Source organism: Lutra lutra, chromosome 17, assembly GCF_902655055.1.
Source record: "Lutra lutra chromosome 17, mLutLut1.2, whole genome shotgun sequence".
NCBI classification, from domain to species: domain Eukaryota; kingdom Metazoa; phylum Chordata; class Mammalia; order Carnivora; family Mustelidae; genus Lutra; species Lutra lutra.
In genome coordinates this window covers 4,418,505-4,438,609 of record NC_062294.1, presented here as the reverse complement: position 1 = coordinate 4,438,609, position 20,105 = coordinate 4,418,505, and the positions used below count along the sequence as shown (strand labels likewise).

The following is a 20,105-nucleotide window of genomic DNA, read 5'->3' as shown; positions in this document are numbered from 1 at the left end:
GGTAAACCTTTATTCGAACTAAGTACTATTTGAAAGAATAACAGCTGAGCCAGTAGTGAGACAGACACACAGACAGACTGGACTTGGTTGAAGAGAGCACACCGTGTCCAGACTGATGACAGCACCCCAACCCCCTGGTTGCGAAATGCGGTAAGATTCTGAGTAATGGAGATTAAAACAGAAAGACTCCTCCAAAGAGCTCTCTCTTTGCTGACTCCCTTTCCACTCTTGCTCCAACCCACCACAATCAACCTTTCATCCCCACCATGAGGTAAAATGGCTCATGGAACACCAGCAGCGATGTACAGGGTGCTGAAGTCAATGATCAAAATCTACTTTCATCTACTCAACCTATCAGGGGAATGAGATCAAGAAATCTAGTTAGTCGTTTTGAAAGACTTAACAGACACATGGTTGTGCACAAGTTTCTTGCTGAATTATAAGCTTTTAATGAATTACTACCGCAGGTGTTCATAGATTAACTTTTCAGTAATTTTAAAGTAATTGTTTCTATGGGGAAAAAATCTCTCTCGTCCCAAATACAGACACATGGAACAAGACCTCTTCCGCAGGAAGCAGAAGCAGCAGTTTTTACCGTTAAATTTTCAGTTCGCAGATTGTTTTAAAGGCTCTTAATTTCCCATATTCTTAGTAAGAAACCCCGTCTCCAGTGGCCCAATGATGATTCTCAAATGGGTTCTGGGAAAAGGTGTATTATCAGAGGAAACCTAAGGAAGATTCTTGGTTTTGATCTTTCACTGGCTTTGCACCCAACAGCTTTTGCACATGTCCTGCCAAGCAGAGAATCTGCAAACATCACCGACATGATTTACTTATTCTCATCATGTGGCAGTGACTCCCTACATCACTTATAAGTAGAAGACACAGCTGAGCCCCGTAACTCCTGGGGGGAACCACGGTGCTTCAACATGTACAGCTGCAGCTGCTTTCTACATGTCAATTACAATTCAGGTCGATGTGGCAGGAAGTCAAATTTTCTCTAGTCTTAATGACCATAGGTTGACTATTAGGGGAGGGAAAATTGCCAAATGTGACAAAAGGCAGGCCTCCAAGCAGACTCCATCAACACCTTCTGTGCTGCATAACCCTGCTAGCAAGTTTTCACATCTGAAAGGTCTTCTTTTGTGTCATGAGGGCCTGGTCTATACATGCAAGAGCTTCTAAACTCAACCACTGAGCTTCTGAGTCCCAAGTGAGATCGGGAAATGCTGAGGCAATGGCAGTGGCAAAATTGTGGGTGTGCCATAAAGGCATGCCCAGGTCTAACTCCTAATCTAACTCCTATACTCAGATGAAGACAATTCCAACAATTCCTGATTTCAGCCAATTTACTAGTTTCTGCATCAGTGTCACAGTCATATGGTGATTTATCATTGCTGAAGCACTAGAGAGCGGTCCCCCAAAAATGTCTGGCTTTGTGAGGTCTGAGCCAAAAACATTTATTTCACAGTAGGTGTCAAAGCTAACCCCTATCGTGGGGGGGTTGCACACAATGATCTTCACACCAACAAAAGCGTTCACTGTAATGCGTAGATTTGTTACACAAACCAAGAATGAGCTTTCTAACTTATTTTAACACATACATCATATCACACACATCATTAGTCCATATTTTAACCACTATTCCCTAAGTAACTGATGTTTACTCCCATAACGCTACTATAAGAGAATATTACATAGAAAAGTGTATGAAAACCAGATATAACAAGCTCTGAAGGGCTAAATTTCAGTTATAAAATGGGTCACAGGCTGAGAAATCACCACTTAACCACAACGATTATAAATCAAGAGATGACCAAGGGTCGACCATCGTAGGTTCGATTCTAAGGATGAATTAATTCCACAGGAGATTAAAAAAAACAACCACCAACAGAATGTATAATATTATACACGGCAAACTTATAGCCCAAAATCAGGTAGGCATGTTTAGTATGAAGAGGAATAAGCTAGAATTTCAAGACCCCATAAGGTTCCACATTAAGCCACCTTAGCAAGACATCTTTTTTACAGTACCTGCCCCATAAATGAACTTGCCCAGATGTACAGAACATACACACACACAGTTCTCTAGTGGAATATCGCTTGAAGAGCAGCATTTTCATACACAGAGTCAAACAGAGCTATACAATAGGACACACGTGGATTTCTACTGCTAATTAGCAATCTTACTTATAAAATAACACTTTTAAATACTCTTTCCTGATGAACATTCAAAAAACAATACTGGAATTCATCTACAGAAATAATTTCCTGTAAACAACATTTGAAAGTTCGAGAGCTAACAAGTCCTATATATTTCAGTAACGGATTGCTGTAGCTCCTAGAACAACATAAATCACGGCTTGGAGAGAGTGCAGAGGAAAAAAGAAAAGCTTCACAATTTAGGCTCCCTCGATAACGTTCTTGTGCCTCGGTCACTGCGTGCCCTGAGCCGTCCACGTGATGTGGCCCTCATGGTTTTTCCACAGCGTTCTCTAAAAGTACTATGTGTGCTTTGCAAATGATGCGTCAACCGTATGCTACATAACCAGTGATGGAAGAAAATACTGAAGACAAATTAGGTGTGTGCTTCCACACATCAGAACTGGGGGTATAGCTCAGTGGCAGAGCATTTGACTGCAACATCGAACACTGCAGGTCCCCAGGAGGTGGCAAAACTTTCCAAACCGTCAGGCAGTTTCACGCTTGGCAGGATAAGGCCTCCTTACGTAAAGAACGATTGAGAACATTTGCTCCCCACACCCAGAGCCATTCAGGCATATACTGTGCAAAAAGAAACTAAAAATGAAAGAGAAAAGGTTAGACGGTTAGAACCCAAAGCACACACCTTAAGTGTCAATATATGACTCAATGCAATAAATACCACCAAATTAAATACAAAAAAAGAAAAAAGAAAAAGTCCTCAGGTGCTCTCATACCAAGCACCTACTTTGGCCTAAGAACCCATGCTAGAACCCATGGAAGTACAGGAAACAGGACCGCCGCCCGCCCACCCCTCTCCAATGAGGGGGACAAACTCAGGCGCAGCACTACAATCCCATCCTTACTTAAGCAGGTACCAGTAACATATCCACTTGGTTAAGAATGACAAAAACCACTCTGGGAATAAAAGGCAGGTGAAATGGATCAATGCATCCGTGATCAGTACACTGTGAGAAAACTGGGCTGTGAGGGGCACACTGGGCTGAAATTAGTCAAAAACGGTGTGACAAAAAGAAATCAAAAATGCTGGGATGCTGGGCTGCGGTCCTGAGACGTGATGGGGACGGCCTGGGCACGCAGGGAGGCGGTCCTGCTGACGGAGCTCCGCTCCGAGGCTTCTCTGCCAGGGCCCTTCCCCCACCCCCGCCCCCAGGGGAACATATGGCAACGTCCAGAGACGTTCCTGGTTATCACACGTGGATGCTGCTGCTATTGGCATCCAGTGGGCAGAGGTCGGGAACGCTGCTGAACATTCTAGAGTGCCCAGGAGAGCCTCTCCACGAGGGATTATCCGACACCAAAGGCCAACAGCGCCGATGGGGGGAAGCCCTGCACTGTGCTGACAGGTCTGTCCAAGACGGAGCTGAGCACGAGCTCTACTTGCATGGAAAGGAAGGGAGATGAATGGGAGGCCTGACTCAGTCGTTACAGTGTACAACACTGGATCTTGGGGTTGTGAGTTCAAGCCCCATAATGCGCATAGAGCTTACTTTAAAAAAAAAAAAAAAAAAGGAAAGGGAGATGAACAGGCCACTGGCAAGTGCTAAAATGCTAGCCTTGAACAGAAATAAAATAACAGGGGCGCCTGGGTGGCTCAGTGGGTTGAGCCGCTGCCTTCGGCTCGGGTCATGATCCCAGGTCCTGGGTTCGAGCCCCGCATCGGGCTTTCTGCTCGGCGGGGAGCCTGCTTCCTCCTCTCTCTCTGCCTGCCTCTCTGCCTACTTGTGATTTCTCTCTGTCAGATGAATGAGTAGAATCTTTAAAAAAAAAAAAAAAAAAAAAAAAAAGAAATAAAATAACAGAGGTCACCCCAGACCCAGGGAAGCCGCACTGAACTGGACGAGGTCCCAGGATCAGGGACAGCTGCAGCTGGCCACCGCGGGTTCCAGAGAAGCTCCGGCTGACCTCCTCGGAGACAGGAGCCCTATATCTGTATCTGGCCAGGAGCCACGGGAAACATTCTGGGGACATGACTGACATGTCTCTGGACCTCGTTAAAGAGCCAGGATTTTGTGAGGAAAATACTGGGGTACCTTCCTTGGAGCTGCTGTTTTAAAGCGAAAGATTCTAAGTGTAACGAGATAAAAGAAGTCAGCTCCGGGTCGCTTAGGAGCACCCTGAAGTAGGGACATACTCAAACGCACAGGCACCTGGGACAGACTGCAGAGCTGGACCGCCTCTTCCGAGTACACCGGTGCCCCCGCTGTCCTGGTTTTGCTTTCCACAGTTTCAGTTACCCACAGCCAAGGTCAACTGTGGTCCAGAAGCAGATGATCCTCCTGACCCAGCACCCTGCCTAACGCGATGTCCCCTTACTCCCTGTCCTCACGCAGGCATCTGATCATCTCACGTTCATCTCAACAAGAAGGCCACGTACTGTACAGGTATTTCCAGAGAGACCACATTCACGTAGCTTTGATTACAGGACACCATTATGACTGCTCTATCTTATTACCAGGAATCGGTGTTAACCTCTCACTGTGCCTCACTGATAAAGTAGACTTTACCACAGGTCTGCCCGAACAGGGAAAAGCAGTCCTTATAGGGTCCAACACTACCTACGGCTCCAGGCGGCCACTGGGCGCCGTGGAACATATCCGCGCTGATAAGGGGAGACTACCACGCACTTTTTCCAGCATTTATTTAGTGGAGAAGGTATCAACAACCAGAAATCTGTTTGTTCTTAATTTCCGCTCAACATGGCCACTGTCTGTCACGGGGGACCAGCAGCAGGACACACCCTGCCAGGTTCCTACAGGGCTACGCCTGGAGCCACCGCTGGCACACCACTTCTGGCTGATCCTAATGGGGTCTTAGCACCCCAGGGAGCAGGATGGAAAGAGCTAATGGAAGAGGAGAGAACTACATCCTCTGTGTACTGACAGATTAGAAACTGTCTAATTAGAAACTGTCTAAGGGCTGACTCATCCACTTGTTTAGAGGGGGAGTGAGTGAGAGCAGAGAGCAGAGGGAGGGCTGGGTCTTTGGCTCTGGAAGGCTCTGTGCATGTTCAGAGACCTGACTCACCAGTCCAGGCCAAAGAAAGGAGCTGTCCTCCCCTGCGACAAAAGCCAACAGTAACTGACAGCCCCTGTGGGGACCCAGAGCCAGAAGAGGACGTCAGTGGCCGATACACACGGACAACTGGATGGAAATCTGCATTGGCAATGAAAATGCCAATGCTTTAACGTCTCCCAGAGACTGGGATGGGAAGGAAGGACCTAAGTAAGAAATGGGGATGGAAAGGAAGGAAAAGATCCCCAAGAATTTGGGCTGGATCCTCAAGCCAGAGTTATTCCAAAGGTGGAGACAAAGCTACAGTATCGGTATGTGGTTTGAGGCTCCCTTCCTGGCTGGCCGCAGGCATGGGAACCTGGGCTGTGCAGGAGGGCCTGGACCTCAGCTGCTGGCCTGCTTCTCCTGGACCTGCATCCCCAGGGCCTTCTCAAGGCCAAGTAGCTCCCCTCTCCTCTAAATGCCACATCGTCTTTCTCCAAGAGCAACAAAGACACACTACGTGGGAACAGATATGCCTAACTAAAGTGGGTAGGAATTCAGAGCAGACTGCAGGTGAGTCCAGAGCTCAGCTGCCCACAACCCTCTTGCCAGTCCCTGTGGCTTTCTCTGTCTTCCTACACCAGGAACACAGCCCCCGGAGTTGTAAGCAAGACTGGTCAAGTTGTCAAGTTAATGGCTTATCAACCTAACACATACGCACGTGTTTCTGGCCTCCACATCAAGTAACCCAAACAGAAGGCCACAGGCTTTTCTGTCAGCCTTACTCTATGTTCCAGAGCTGAAAACTCGGCCTCATGCAATTCTGAAAAATGGGAAGAAAGGCTCCCAAAACACTGATAACTGGTTAACAATTAAAGCCAAGACATCCAACTGCTTTATAGCTGCTTTAAGTCCAAAGCATTTTTTTCTGTTTTCTCTCACAAATCGTTAAGACAACTCACATAACACAGAGAAGATGCCATCGTCTAACTCCATGTATCCCAAGGAAGTACAAAAGGCCAACTCATACAGCTCCTGCGTGGGAACGGGGTTGTGCAGACATCCGTAAGGGCTGGGGCCCAGGAAGGAGTGAGGGCTCCTCCCCCCGACCTCTGAGCAAGCTCATCACAAAGAACCACTGACACAGACTGAGCACCGATCTACATCAGTAAAAGGCTATGAAACCAGTCTAGAGCCCATCCCGGCAGGAGCTCCCGAAAGGGTCACTGGCACAGAAGCAGCGCCCCGCTCTCCACCCGCCCGACACTCTCACTTCAAACCTCCTCGCTCCGCAAGCCCCCACCTCCCGGGAGTCAGCAGACGACAGCCCCTGCTCGCCACTGTGGCTTCCCTGTCGGCCCCTCCACTGTGCTCTGGGTCCTGCCCGCGCTGCCGGGAAGCACACCTTCTCTCCCCTATCTTCAGGCCATTCCCCTGCACATCCCCTTCCCGCCAGCACTTGCTCCCAGCCACGTCTCCGCTGCTGTAAACGGATTAACAAATACACCTGCTTCCTCCATCCCAGTCCACCTGCCTGCCGCACCCCACAGCCTTATTTGCGGAGCATGCGGTTTCCCTAGCCCTCCCCCCACTCACCTGCCCACTGCCGTCCACAGCTCCCTGAAGGGCTCCCAAAACTGCCTTCATCCAAGACACTGAGCATTCTCCAGATCCTAGAGCCAACACAGGCCCGCTTGCCCTCTTCACTCAGGCCCTAACATGGAAGACTGATCAGGATGAGCACAGACATTTCTTTACATGGTGTGTCTGGCGCATCAAACTTCCTCCAGCGAACTCCTTATGGGCTAAACATTAACAGAGGAGTGAATAAATCAAGCTCCTTCTTACTAAAGAAACTTTCAGCCAAATCTTTCGATAAAAGGAAAAACTAACTGCTGCTTTTCTTATCTATGGATGGCAAATTTAATAATCTTTATGCAAAGAGCCCCCATGAATCCTGAGTAATATACACTCCTGCCACTTCCTAGAGTAAAGCAGCAATCTTCCATCTCTACGGGGCCACACAAATCAAACTATCAGTAAGAGCAGCACGGAGAATTTGAGGGACTTCACTAGAACCACTATGAGTGGCAGGTTTAAGAATCAGAATGTGCAATTCCCCCATTCCGGCAGCGGGCTCCGATCGGATTGCCACGTATCATTCCGAAAGGCTGAGGCCGCATTAGCCTAACTGTAAGAGTTGAGCGCATCCTGTTACCTGGATAGAATGGGACCAGTATCCTGGGGTCCTTTTCGAGATGCCAAGGGTAGAAACGGCATGGTGTGCGTACACTTTGGGCGAAGGCGCCAGCCACGGGCACTTGTGCAGAAAGCTGCCAGGTGCGGTCACGTTGGTTGCCACATAGAACGGGATGAGACTCTGTACAAAGATGCCTTTAGAAGCGTACTCATACTGCAGGGCTCTGCTGAAGTGGTCTAAATAAGCCTGTTGAGACAGAGCAGGGGTAAAGACTTAAGGGGCGGGGGCTGGGGCGGGGGGGACGTGGAGAAAATTCGGAAGAGAACAGCCTTGCAATTATTACCACGTCAGGTAAAAGTGTAGCAGAAATAGACACGAGCTGGACACAAAGAGCTCCGCACACTGGACCAAACCACATAAGCAATGTCCTCCTGCTTTATGACTTCGCTTCCAATCGGGAATACATTACCTTAGAAGCAGAATATGCAGCCAGCTGGGGCGTCGGCTTGCAGCAGGAGCCGGAAGAGATGGTGACAACAGCACCCTTCTTTCTCTCCACCATCCCTGGTAACACTATATGGACCATCAAACTAGCCGCAGCAATGTTTACATTGATGATGTCCCAGAGTTTGTCCTCGGAGACCTGAGTAAAATACTGGGGGTAGGGATAAAACACGCCTACGTTATTCACCAAGATGCCAATGTCTTTGTCTTTCAGAGCTTCTCGAATCGGGTCGTAGATCTCGCGGCCGCTACTGAAGTCCGCAACTATGACCTCAGTTTCCACTTTGTAGGTGTCGGCTATGTCTTTCGCTACCGTCTGCAGCTTGTCTTGGCTGCGGCTGATCAAGATGATATTGAGGCCACGGCTTGCCAGTTCCTCTGCGTAGGCTCTTCCGATCCCATCGGTCGCACCTGCGATACAGGCCAGGGAAGGTGAGCGGGCTCATCTCACGGTGGGACCTTCAGAGCAAACCTTAAATCTCCTGTTTCTGGGTTTCAGCTGAGAAGGGGTCACACTAGAAATAAACCCATTTCTCACACTGATCACTGTGTCGGGTACAGTGTCGCATCCAAGTATCACCGACACCTTTAGTCAAACACTCTCGCAGACACCCTGACAAGCAGGGGAAGGGAGCTTCACGTTCACCGAGCTGGGTGGGAGACACAGCAAGAAATGGTTTTCAAACTTGTATCTGGCTTACATGAGTGTTAGGGAGGTACCTTCCTGGGAAATAATGATAAATCAAAATGAAATTTAAAATAAGGGAGTGGACGGTGACAATTTCTAAGGACAATCTCAAAAGGGAGCGAAGGTGGGCTGAGGCAGGACCGGGAACAGGAGGACAGAGCAAGAAGGACAAACATCGTTCTAAGAGGAGGGCGCTAAGAAACGGTGACCGGCATCACGACAGAGCTGTGTTCCCAAGAACACATCACGGTGAATTCAGTGACTCCTCGAATAAGGCACCCCATTGAGAACGCAGCCTCAACAGGAGAGATGACTGTGTTCTGAAAGCGGGCCAGGACCACCATCTCCTTCCTTACCACTCACGACTGCCCATCTTCCGTACTGCTTGATCAGATCTGCTCTGCTCACCAGGCGCGGGATGAAATGCAGTCTGACCAGACTGTAGAAATCACAGATGACCGTGATGCTTTTCCTAGCCGTGTACCAGGCTCCGACCAAGGCCAGAGCTTCCATGTAGCAATTGCAGGACCTGGCGATCTCCCTATACAAGAGGTAGAAGCTGTCAACGGCAGCCATGGCGGCCTGCAGGGAAGGGGAAAGAGAGAGGTGTTCTTTGTTTAATTGTGTCAAAGGAACACGCAGAGTCGGAATGAAGACAGACATCCAAGGATGTCAGAGCTTATCAGTGAGGCACTCGAACGGTAGCATTCAAATGCACGTACCCCAGGGACCCGCTCAATGTATAGTCTCATTACCATCTGCAGCTCCGGAAGTCCTTTCCTTCCAAGGAGATTAGTCAACGTGTAACCACCAAGAGCTTTGAGATTCCTACGAATACCCAGGCACCGTGGGGCGTGTTGTAGATACAGAGATAAACACAATATGCTCTGTGCCCTAAAAAAGCTCCTCGCCCGGCAGTGACAGACACAGACTTCCAGTTCCTGTAACAGCTCAGAGGTGTGTTTACGTGTCTGCTCCTCCATCATCAGCCCATGTGGAGACAAAGCCGGAGGAGCAGCAGCACCAAGACGGCGCCTTGGCCAAAAAGAGCTCACAGTCCGTTTGAGGTAAAACTAACCTGCAGTGAACTTTCACATAAATCACATTATGTATACGTAATATGCATAAACATTGATTTACAAAGAAATACTCCCCAAGCTTGAGGAATTGCTTTTTTTTTTTTTTAAAGATTTTATTTCTTTGACAGAGACACAGCGAGAGAGGGAACACAAGCATGAGGAGTGGGAGAGGGAGAACCAGACTCCCCGGCTGAACAGGGAGCCCGACGCGGGGCTCGATCCCAGGACCCCGGGATCATGACCTGAGCTGAAGGCAGACGCTTCATCGACTGAGCCACCCAAGCACCCCGAGGAATGGGTTTTCTGAAACAAGAAGAAAGCGAGCACTCCTCCGTCTTACTGCTGTCGCGGGCACCCCATCTCTGCCCTGCGCCTTACAACTAAGGAAAGAGTCCCGTACAACTCCTGTACGTACCCATGCAGCCAACATTTACAAAGCGCCTACTACGTTCCATGGACCATGACTGATGCAAAGGATTCAAGTGTGAGTTAAACTGTGCCCAGGAGAACAGAAGGACACTTAACGAAACTATTTTAAATGCCATATGAACGGCTTTATGTGTCCCTGTGGTGGGAAACGACCCTGCAGAGGCAAAGGCCTGGTGCCACCACAGCTCATGAACTTGGGTCCTAGCCCAGACCTGAGAACCACTGAGGCGGGATCCAGCTGCGTGCTGTCCGCGAGGGACAAGATAGCGAAGGGATCATAAGAGCCTGCAATTACATTATGGGGAGCTCTGATACGCACGAACTCAAAGATTTATTTATTACATGAAGGAAAAGTTGACTTTAATCCAAAATATATACGTAACACTTCTGGGAATGGCCTCTCTTCAAAGTCCCCTTGAAACAGAAAAAAAAATCGTGAAACTAAGAGAATTCCCAACGGCAGCAGCAAAAATAGACCTAAGCTGAAGGAAGAATGAGGGAAGGCGCCTCAGAAGTGCAATGCAGGCCCGAAGAGGTTCTGCAGAGTGAAAATGCGCAGAGCAGGAGAAAACCAACCAGCCACTGAAATGAAACACATTCTAAGAGCAGCAGCGTCCTGCGATAAAAGGCCTAAGATAATGGAAAACCTGTTGACCACAGAGAGGGGTATGTGAATGTATATATATACACACAGGAATATATACATCAAAGTGTAATCCAAATTACAAACCAAGAAAGGACACATGGAATCGGGACAGAAAACTGGAGACAGGAACAGGCAGTAGGATTCCCAAATGCCCCACAACAAGGACACAATTGCTCAAGCCGGAAGAGGCACACGGCTACCATATTACTAACTGAGTTGACGTCGCATGACTTTAAAGAAATGTTTTCCCCAAATGGCAGAGAGAACAACGGAAGTTGGGCCATCTCAGTTCCTGTCTGTTCTGCTCACAGAGACGTACCCCTCACAAGAATGCCAAGACTGATTCAGGAAAAGAAAACACTGTAAACTTTATGAACGCCACAAGCCAAATATGTAATAATATAACAACAATTAAATGCTCCTTTGGGGTAATTTGTCTTCAAGGGCCACACTGGCTGAGATTTTCTGAGGTCTGAAGTTATCAGCATCAACGGAGTGTGGGCTGAAGAGGCCCTTCTTGTCCCGATCAGTCCGCCCTAGAGAAGGCAACAACACCGGGAGGGCTGCTCCCAGACCCCCGGAAATACATTCCCAGTTAGCATCATGTCTCAAATACGTCCATTCTCTTCCTGCGGTGCAGGAATGCCCCTCCAAGCTTCCAGCCACTAGAGAGAAGGAGGAATGTCATGTGACCCTTCTCAAGGGCCCTTGCTCTGCAGCTCAGTACACAGCCAAGTCCCTGCGGAAGGAGCTGGCAGCCTGGGCATGCCCTTGACCTGGCATGCTCCCAACGTGTCTGCAATGGCAGCAGCCTCCAAACAAATGACCAAAACAGTAATTTCTTCCAAGAAAGGACATAAAAACGAAATCCCATGTTAAACCTTCACTTTGGGGAGTTCCTGAAATAATTCCTTCGAAGTGTGCACGTGCCTTCTGCTGTAACTAATCTAATACGAAGGCACAAGGAAAGTAAAAGCAAAAAAATATAGTATTTGTGGGTACTAGTCCTTTTCCAATACAGTGTAATAAAATTAAGAATAACAAAACTACAACAAAAAAATCTGGATTCTTAGAATATTCAATCTGTTCTCCTAATAACAGGTGGGTGGGGGCACCTGGGTGGCTCAGTCGGTTAAGCCTCTGTCTTCGGCTCAGGTCGTGATCTCCGGGTCCCGGGATCGAGTCCTACGTCGGGCTCCTGCTCAGTGGGGAGTCTGCTTCTCCCTCTGCCTCTCCTCCCTGCTCCTACTCTCTCTCTAATAAATAAATAAATAAATCTTTAAAAAAAAATTACGGGTGTATATCTAAGCTACTGAAATACCGTTTTCAATGAAAATTTACACGCCGTGTATGAAGATCTACGGGGCTGCCTGCAAAGCCGTACTTGTGGGGAAGGTAACTGCAGGGTCTACAAGGTTCTCGCTAAACAGGAGCAGGTCAGACACGGCTCACGGCACGGCCTCATGCTGATGGGAAGCTGTGGAAGGGGCACTTCTTCCCCCTCCAACACAATTTTTTCCAAGAGTCTGAACATTTGGAAGGAAAAACAATCAAAAGGGGCCTGACACACAGAAGATTCCTGATTCTTCTGCTGGGGTCCTGACCCACCTTGGTTTTCTCTGACCTTCCCTCTGCCGGTTCTGGGTGTTCAGGAGGAAGCTGGCGTCTTCAGGCCAACCTGTGAACAAACACTGACATGAAACAAAGTCCTTTCTTTCGCCCTCACGCCTCAGCTGAGAAAGCTTGATAGAAACATAAGCCAAAGTTTTTCAAAATTAAGGAAACACAAATTCTTATGCCATGAATCCCCTGTGCAGACGGCAAAGCCCTTCCTCACAGCAGAAAAAGGAAGACACCGACGGCGTCTGGAACGCGCCCGCTTTTCCCGCACCTTCTCTCTTAAGGAACAGTTCATCAAATGGAACGAAACCAGTTCCAACAGCTGGGAGAGAGGTGGTGCTCTGCATAGACACTGGGAGCTCAGGACACAAAGCCTGGGAGCAGGTGGGGTGGGGAGGGGGAGCAGACCGGGCCATCCTCACTCCCGGGGCCGGCCCGCCTCACGGCTCTCTTGGGGAGCCGCCTTCCACGGCTCTGCCTACAGGGCCCCTGGGCTCCCACAGGGCTGCGGCCCCACAGTGCCACATTCCTGGTGGATTCCGGCTGGCCGCGGAAGCCCAGGCACCCCGCACTGTCTCATGAGCTGGCAGAGGTGGCGGGAAGATGTGTCCCTCGGTATGTGCAGCAGCCCCTTCTAGCACTTTCAGAATGCGCAGAGAAAAGGAACCTCTGGCCCCTTCTTCCCACCCTGGACGCTGCCTTCTACACTCTGTTTCTGAAGCCCCCCCAGCACGCTGAGCTGCTCCAGGGCTGAGGCCAAACCTTACTCCTCCCTGTGCTTCCAGCCCCTTCCACCACAGGTAGCCCACGACAAGGCGACCACTACATGAAGCCACACTACGGGACTCTAGCTCAGCAATTAGCCTGCGCACTTTCTCATTCGCCAGCTGGCAAGGGGACCACCAAAGTCCCCCCTACAGAAAGAAAACCCCACGTGCAAAACCCGCCAGCGACCCCCTACTCAGGTACAACAGAAAGGTGCACCCACTTCAGAGACATGGAGAACAGCGGTCTCAAGGGCCTTGGACCTGGCGGGGCCTGGCTTCCTGGCACTGCCAGTCACACTCCCCTCCAGCCGTCCTGTCACAGGGGGACCAGGACGATATTCAACATCGCAGTTCCACCGCAGGCAAGCACCTTAAACAGACTGTCACGGCTACCTCTGTTTTCCATCACGGAGAATCCGAGGGCTGCCAGTGTTCTAGGCCGGGTCTACAGCCTTGGGGGACAGCATGCCATCTCCTCACTCCCCAGACATGGCTCAAGATGGAGACCTGACTCACAGCCACCAAACTCACAGAAGACTGACATATTCAAACACCCCATTTACTTACAAAAAATAACCTGTGTAGGCAGAATTCACCAAGATAAACAGCGCGACTCAGGGCACAGTGGTGAGGGCACTGCTGGGCTTCCAGACCCTCCTGAGCAGAGAGGGGCCAAGGGCACAGCACTACAAAAGGACCAGACTGCCAGGAAACAGTGACAAATTCAACAGGCTCCCACCACAGGAAGTGCACCCAAGGGTGCCAAGGCAGCTGGAAGGGAAGGCCAGATTGTGAAAGGTCTTTGTGCCAAACAGAAGCGTGTAGACTGATTCTCTGAGTTAAGTCCCTTCTGCCAAAGCAGGGAGCCAATCGGGTTTGTCGTAAAAGGTGGCTGGCAGCGGGGGGGGGGGGGGGGGGGGGGGGCTGTGCGGATGCGGGCAGGAAGTGAGGGGTCTGGGACCCTCTTCCTTCCAGAAGGGGACAAGGCAAGGCTGAACAGAGACCACATGGCTTTGTGAAGACTCGTGCTGCTTCTCAGACAGATCAGACCTTCTCCTACATTTGTTCACAACCTGATGGAGCGTAAATGGAAAACGACAGGACGTAGACATTCCAGACATCCTCTCAGTCCTCTCCCCACCCTTGAGTACGATGGAAAATAGTGTCTTCCTAATGAAAGAAGAAATCAAGACTTCCCCCAAAGCCATTAATATCCAGGAAATCTCACAGAAATCCAGGTTAAAGGAGTTCATTACACATTTAAGCCCAGAACCCTACCAAGATACCTCGCTGCATTTACCCTGCTATGAGGGTTTGACTAGGCCACTTCTCGGCAGACAGGCACTAGGCTAAAATGTAGGAAGCCCATTATTTAGAAAGCAGCACTGCACCACAGTAAAATCCCGGCCCCCACCCAATCTGCCTATAGAAGTTCTAAAGCTTTGTTTTCCCGCCGCTACAGAAAACTCAGTCATCAGTGAACCAAGTAGGAGAAAAACAGGTGGAGGAAAAGAGAGCTGTCCCCCAAATAGGAAAAGAGCAATTCCCTATCGTCTGAGGCACTTTCCACGTCTACAGGGCAACATTCATCAGCGCTGACACATCAAACACGTGAAGGTCGTCCAGGTAAACTACGAACTTCGGGTGATGGTGACGTGTCCATGCAGGTTCCTCCCTGACTTTAAAAAAAAAAAAGGCACCATTCTGGTGAGTGACCTCGACAGTGGGGGAATGCTCTGCGTGTGTGGGATCAGGGTATGCGGGCCATCTCTGTACCTTTCTCTCTGTTTTAAGGTAAACCTAAAATTGCTCCCAGAGGGTCCTAAAACAAACCCTAAAGGTAACAGTGCAAACACAAAAGTGTCATGGGATAATTATAGTCAAAACTCCAAGGGGCAAAGTCACGTCTTCAGAGGACGTCTATGGGGGTGCCTGGCTGGCTCAGTCAGTAGAACGGGCGACTCTTGATCTCCCGGTCACACGTTCAAGCCCTATGCTGGGTGTAGAGATAATAAAATAAGTAAAATTTAAAAACAGAACAGAACAAAGCCCTGCTGTGACATGTAACATTCTCCTGACCCAGAGTTTAGCGGGCTCAGCCCAGCAGTGACAAGAGCCGGCAAACCTCATATGAAACCTTCATGAAGCAAGAGTTCTGGGGCACGAGTGGGCTCCACCACTGACATCACCATTGTTTAGTTACCTAAACAAATGAGGCCTGACGGTAAAAGGCCATCAGACAGACCGGCCAGATGCTTTCACGGAAACAAGCTAGCATGATGGGAGAAGACAGTGAAAGCCCCACCAAAGGCAGCGTGGGACACCACAGTGGCCCTGGGAGCTGGCCACGCCCTAATCCTCGCAGGCATCTCACAAATGCCCCCACCTTAGTGGCAAAGAGGCCTTGGCAGATATGATTAAGCTAAGGACCTTAAAAGGAGGAGCTGATCCTGAATGATCCGGGTGGGGACCACTGTGATCACACGTGGCCTTGGAGGAAGGAGGCAGGTCAAAGTCAGAAGGGATGGAATCAAGAAGGAGATGGGATCAAGAAGCAGAGGTCAAGGAGACAGGCAGGATTTAAAGACAGGAGGCCACTGGACTTGATGACGGGGAGAGGGGTTACCCTCTAGAACGCAGGCACCTCTAGCATCTGGCAAAGGCAGGAAAGAGGTTCTCCCCAGAGCCTCTGGGAGTGACACAGCCTTGCTGACATCCTGGTGTTAGCCTGAGACGGATGCCAGACTTCTGACCCCCAAAACGGTGAGAAGTTTGTGGTAATTTGTTACAGCAACAATAGGAAATTAAGACGGATCGATGGATGGAAGGACAGGGAGACCATCCATCTCGTCTTTAGGACAGCACAGAGACAAGTTGCAAATCCTGCACATCCCTTAAACCAAAAGCTTCTTGTGTTCGCAGGAGCCACGAACAGCCTCAGAGATTCCTATGATCTTCCCCCGAGTGGGGCAGGCCTGAGGTGGTCCTTCCCACCCTCACCCACAGCCGCCACCGTCCGGCTTTTCAATAAGGCTCCAGGGCTGAGGGCTTATTTCTCGTTAGGGTTTTTCATAGAGATCTTACTTCTCTCACCCGGAGTCTGCATCTGTCTTGCTGGAGACACTCAAATCCTGTCTGTCCTCCCAAGACCAGCTCAACCCTCCACTCGGTGCCGGTGCTCACGGATAGGTGCCAGCGCACGCCAGGCGTGGGGTGAAGGGGAGCCCTGTGCCGCTTCCCGCTCCTCCTCTGGCCACTGCACCGAGACTCCGAGTTCCCATCCCCCGGTCTCACCCATAGGGCCCTTCCCTCACCACTCCGGGTTCCGTTCGGCTGTTTCCCTTGTCTCTTGGTTCCCAGCCAGAGCACAAGCTTCTCAAGGGCAGGTGTATCCAAAACTAATTTTGCTGCCACTTGAAAAAACTGAAAAATACGCACAGAAGTTGTAAAACCTATTACACATACTTCAAAGAATAACCAAACACCTGCGAGGCCACCCCACTCAGAAGCCCCATAGCTTCTCCCCTGATCCTACCATCACCTTCTGGGCCCCCCAGGAGGGTTACCACCCTCCTCAATTCTGACCTCCCGGTTCCCTTGCCCTAAAAAAAAAAAAAAAAAAAATAGTGGTACGGTTACCCCAGCAACTTTTCTGAAAGAAGAGTGTTCCGTTTTGTCTGGTTTGGAACTTTCTCTAAAGGAATCACAGCATGTGAATTTCTGGTGACGTTTTTTCACTCAACGCTGTCTTCGAGTCTCGTCCCTGTGATATACTTTCCCCGTGCACAAGGGTCACGGGACAAACGCACCGGGATTCACACGGCCATTCTATCGCTGACGGGCATCTGGGATGGAGTTTTTCTGGCTTTTACTCTACACTTAGGAACAGAGGTGCGGAACGCACAGGTATGTCCGTTGAAGGGACATACCGGAGTCACGCTGCCGGGCCACCGGGCCCCGCTGCATTCTGGCAGGCACTGCTCCAGCTGCTGGGCCAATCCCCACGGCACAGTCAGCAGCGTTAGTTCACAGTGTCCCTCCCCAACTGGCTGCACCAGTAGGTTCACCTTCCGCCCCCAGGGTAGCCTTGAAAGGGGGGGGGACACTCTGGCTTTAACCTTCATTTCCTCATGACTGATAAGGTTGACTGCATCCTTATGAAGCTTCTCTGCTATCTGTGAGCCTGTTCCTAGCTTTTGCCCTTCCACTGTGTTGTCTCCCTTCTCCCTCTATGTTCTAGATACTGGTTCTCTATGTTTGCTCACATTATAGTGCTTTTGACCAACTAACACCTTGATCGTACGGCAAACAGATCAATCTTTCTCCCGTATGCTTTGTGCTTTGTTGGGTTTCAGGTAAGAAACCCCCCTCAGCCCCAGGACATAAGGGCCTTTTCCTCGAATTTTTCACAATTTTGCTTTGCAGGTTTACGCCTTTAACCCTCCTGCGAGGGCTCGGTGGTGGTGTGAGGCTAGCATCGCCCCGACCATTAATATTCCTCCTCAGCAGCTGGTATAAGTCTGTATAAAACATCTGTTTAATAAATAGAAGCAAACACAGCTTTGGGTTCAAAGCTCAGATTTCACTCTTGAGGAGAAAAAAAACGTAAGGAGCTTCTCAACCTTTGTGTCAGTACCCTCACAAAGTTACTATCGGTATATCACGACATTCTGGAATTTCCTTTCTTTCCTTTGCCCACTTTTGGGATACCACTAACCTGAATTCACGGGGAGCAAGGCAGAAAGGGCAGAAATGGGAGTTCTCATCAGAGATCCAATAGGCCTGGGTTTCAGGGCTCCATTTGGAATTAAAATAACAATGGCATCCATTCCTAGGTATCCACCCAAGATAACTTAACACAAAAAACTTGTAGAGCCTACCGCAGGCAGCTCCGTTCCCAATTCCCAATAGATAACACAGGGGAATAACCCAAATGTCTATCAACAGGCAAATAGGTAAACAAAAGGCGATCTGTCCGCATAATGGAGTATCAGACAGCAATAAAAAGAAGGAAGCGGGGCGTGCCGCTGAAACAGACCCCGAAAACACAGACCCCAGAAACACCACGCTCAGCGAAAGACCAAACACCGTCTGATCATCTATATGAACTGTCCAGATAAGGCAAATCCAGAGACAGAGAATAGATCAGGGTGGCCAGAGCAAAGGCACAGCAGGAACGGGGAGTGACTGCTAACAGGGGTAGGATTTTTTTCGAAGATGCTGAGAATGTTCTGGAATTAAACAGTGGGGGCTGTGGCACATAATGAATGCTCTGCTATGAAGAACACACTTTTAAAATGGCTAAGGGGATGAATTTTATGTCCTATGAATTTTCTGCCAATTTTTAAAATCAACTTAAAAAATACTGATTTGTTGAACTCTTTGCTCCTAGAACATTACTGTAGTGACTAAACCACAGACTCTGAAAATAGATTTCCTGGAGTCGGATCAAGGCTCTCCCCCTCCCAAGAGCGGTGCTGGATGAAGCTGAAGTTACTTCACCTCCGCGATTTCCTTACGTTACCCGATGTTACCGAAACACGGAGATAAGAGTTCCAGCCTAAGATTTTAAGAATTAAACGAAGTCATACACGTAAAGCACAGAACAGTCCCCAAACTTCAATGCTCAGTGAACCTTAGCTATTAGCTCCTCTAACTCCGCGTTCAAGGTGAGCTAGCACTGGTCAGGGTTAGAACTCAGAGCTGGCTTTAAGCAAAGGACTGGGGGTTTTTTGTTTTTTAAAGATTTATTTGAGATCGAGCAAAAGAGAGCACGACCAGGGGAAGCAGCAAAGGGGAGAGAAAAGCAGGCTCTCTGCCTGATCCCAGGACCCCCGAATCATGACCGGATCTGCAGGCAGCCAGTTTAACCGACTGAAACACCCAGACACCCCTAAGCAAAGAGCTCTGTCCCTCACACCTCACTGTTCTCTCACCAACCTTAGGGGGCTGAGTTACAATCACCCGTTTACAGATGGGGAAACTGAGGCCGACAGAGATGCAAGTGACATACCCAGCCCCCGCGGGAATTCGGATCGAGGTCTACCGAAGTCCAGAGGCCTGGCTAGCCGCCCCATTGTGAGACCCCCGGGCGGGAATCCTGCGGGCATCACCGCCAGGGCTCCAGGGCTTGCTTGGGTCCGCCAGGCTGCACGTTCCTCTGAACCAGGGGACGGCTTCATCCATCTCCCAAGCCTTCCTCTCCAGCAGCCGGCAGCGCCCAGCAAACCCCAGCAAACCCCCGCGCCTCGGGAGCCGCGGGTGCCCTTCCTTCCAGAGCGCCCTGATTCCGAATTACTCCTAATTCAGAACAAAGACGACAACAAATGCCACTCCAACCAAGTCCTCCAGAAATGAGAATAAAGGAGCACGGACAAAGGGGTGAGTCTCGGAGTCTCGCAGGGAGCCCCGGGCTGGGGTCTGCGGCAGAGGGGCCGCGCTCGGGTGGGTGGGGCCCCGGGTCTGCCGAGTCCTGGGGGAGGGGGCGGACCCAGGACAGAGGGTCCTCCGGGGGTGCTACTCCGGGATGGAGCCGGGAAGGGGCGCCGTAGGGCTGGGGGGCGAGTCTGGAAGGAGGGGTGCCGAGGCGGGGGTCCGAGGGGACGGAGAGACGAAAGGGGTTCGGGGGTCCGGGGTGCCGATGGCGCCGAGGGGTACGGTCCCGGGGGGCGTGGCGGGGCGCACCGGGAGGCACGGGCCGAGGGACAGCAAGTGGGCCCGGGTCCCCGGGCCGGGCGCGGGGAGGAGCGGGGTGAGGTGGGGGCGTGGTACCTGCAGAGACGGCGCAGTCTCGGAGCCGGTCCCGCCAGAGCCGCGCGGCCGCCGCCCCCGTCACCAGCAACACCCTAATCACCACCGCCGCCGCCGCCGCAGTTGCCGCGAGCCGCGCCCCACGTGACCCGCGCACGCGCCGGGGGCGGAGCCGTTGCGTGGCCCGCCCCTGGCGTCCCGA

The 20,105-nt window shown here is 50.5% G+C and overlaps 1 protein-coding gene across 4 annotated transcripts; it reads right to left on the bottom strand.

Annotated features, from left to right (window-relative positions):
* Nucleotides 1–1,444: 1,444 nt before the first annotated feature.
* Nucleotides 1,445–20,066, bottom strand: HSDL1 (hydroxysteroid dehydrogenase like 1). 4 transcript variants are annotated; one of them, XM_047710434.1, is made up of 8 exons: nucleotides 19,925–20,047; nucleotides 14,723–14,832; nucleotides 12,375–12,446; nucleotides 8,969–9,153; nucleotides 7,890–8,335; nucleotides 7,439–7,666; nucleotides 2,652–2,799; nucleotides 1,445–2,605 (listed from the first exon to the last, which is right to left on the bottom strand). In XM_047710434.1, exons 2-7 carry the CDS (start codon nucleotides 14,737–14,739, stop codon nucleotides 2,701–2,703), a joined length of 1,047 nt encoding a protein of 348 aa, XP_047566390.1. In that variant the 5' UTR covers nucleotides 14,740–14,832; nucleotides 19,925–20,047; the 3' UTR covers nucleotides 1,445–2,605; nucleotides 2,652–2,700. The 4 variants fall into 4 exon arrangements, with proteins under 4 accessions (XP_047566390.1, XP_047566391.1, XP_047566393.1 ...); XM_047710435.1 differs by lacking the exon at nucleotides 14,723–14,832 and having other exon boundaries at nucleotides 8,969–9,194; nucleotides 12,375–12,444; nucleotides 19,925–20,066; XM_047710437.1 differs by lacking the exon at nucleotides 14,723–14,832 and having other exon boundaries at nucleotides 12,375–12,444; nucleotides 19,925–20,066.
* Nucleotides 20,067–20,105: the final 39 nt, after the last annotated feature.

Excerpts from the sequence above, each read along its gene's own strand:
- HSDL1 (XM_047710434.1), bottom strand. Across the intron at positions 9,154-12,374 it reads GAAGGTCAGAGAAAACCAAG|GGAGATCGCCAGGTCCTGCA; the intron begins GTGGGTCAGGAC and ends CCTCTTGTATAG. Across the intron at positions 7,667-7,889 it reads CTGCATATTCTGCTTCTAAG|GCTTATTTAGACCACTTCAG; the intron begins GTAATGTATTCC and ends CTGTCTCAACAG.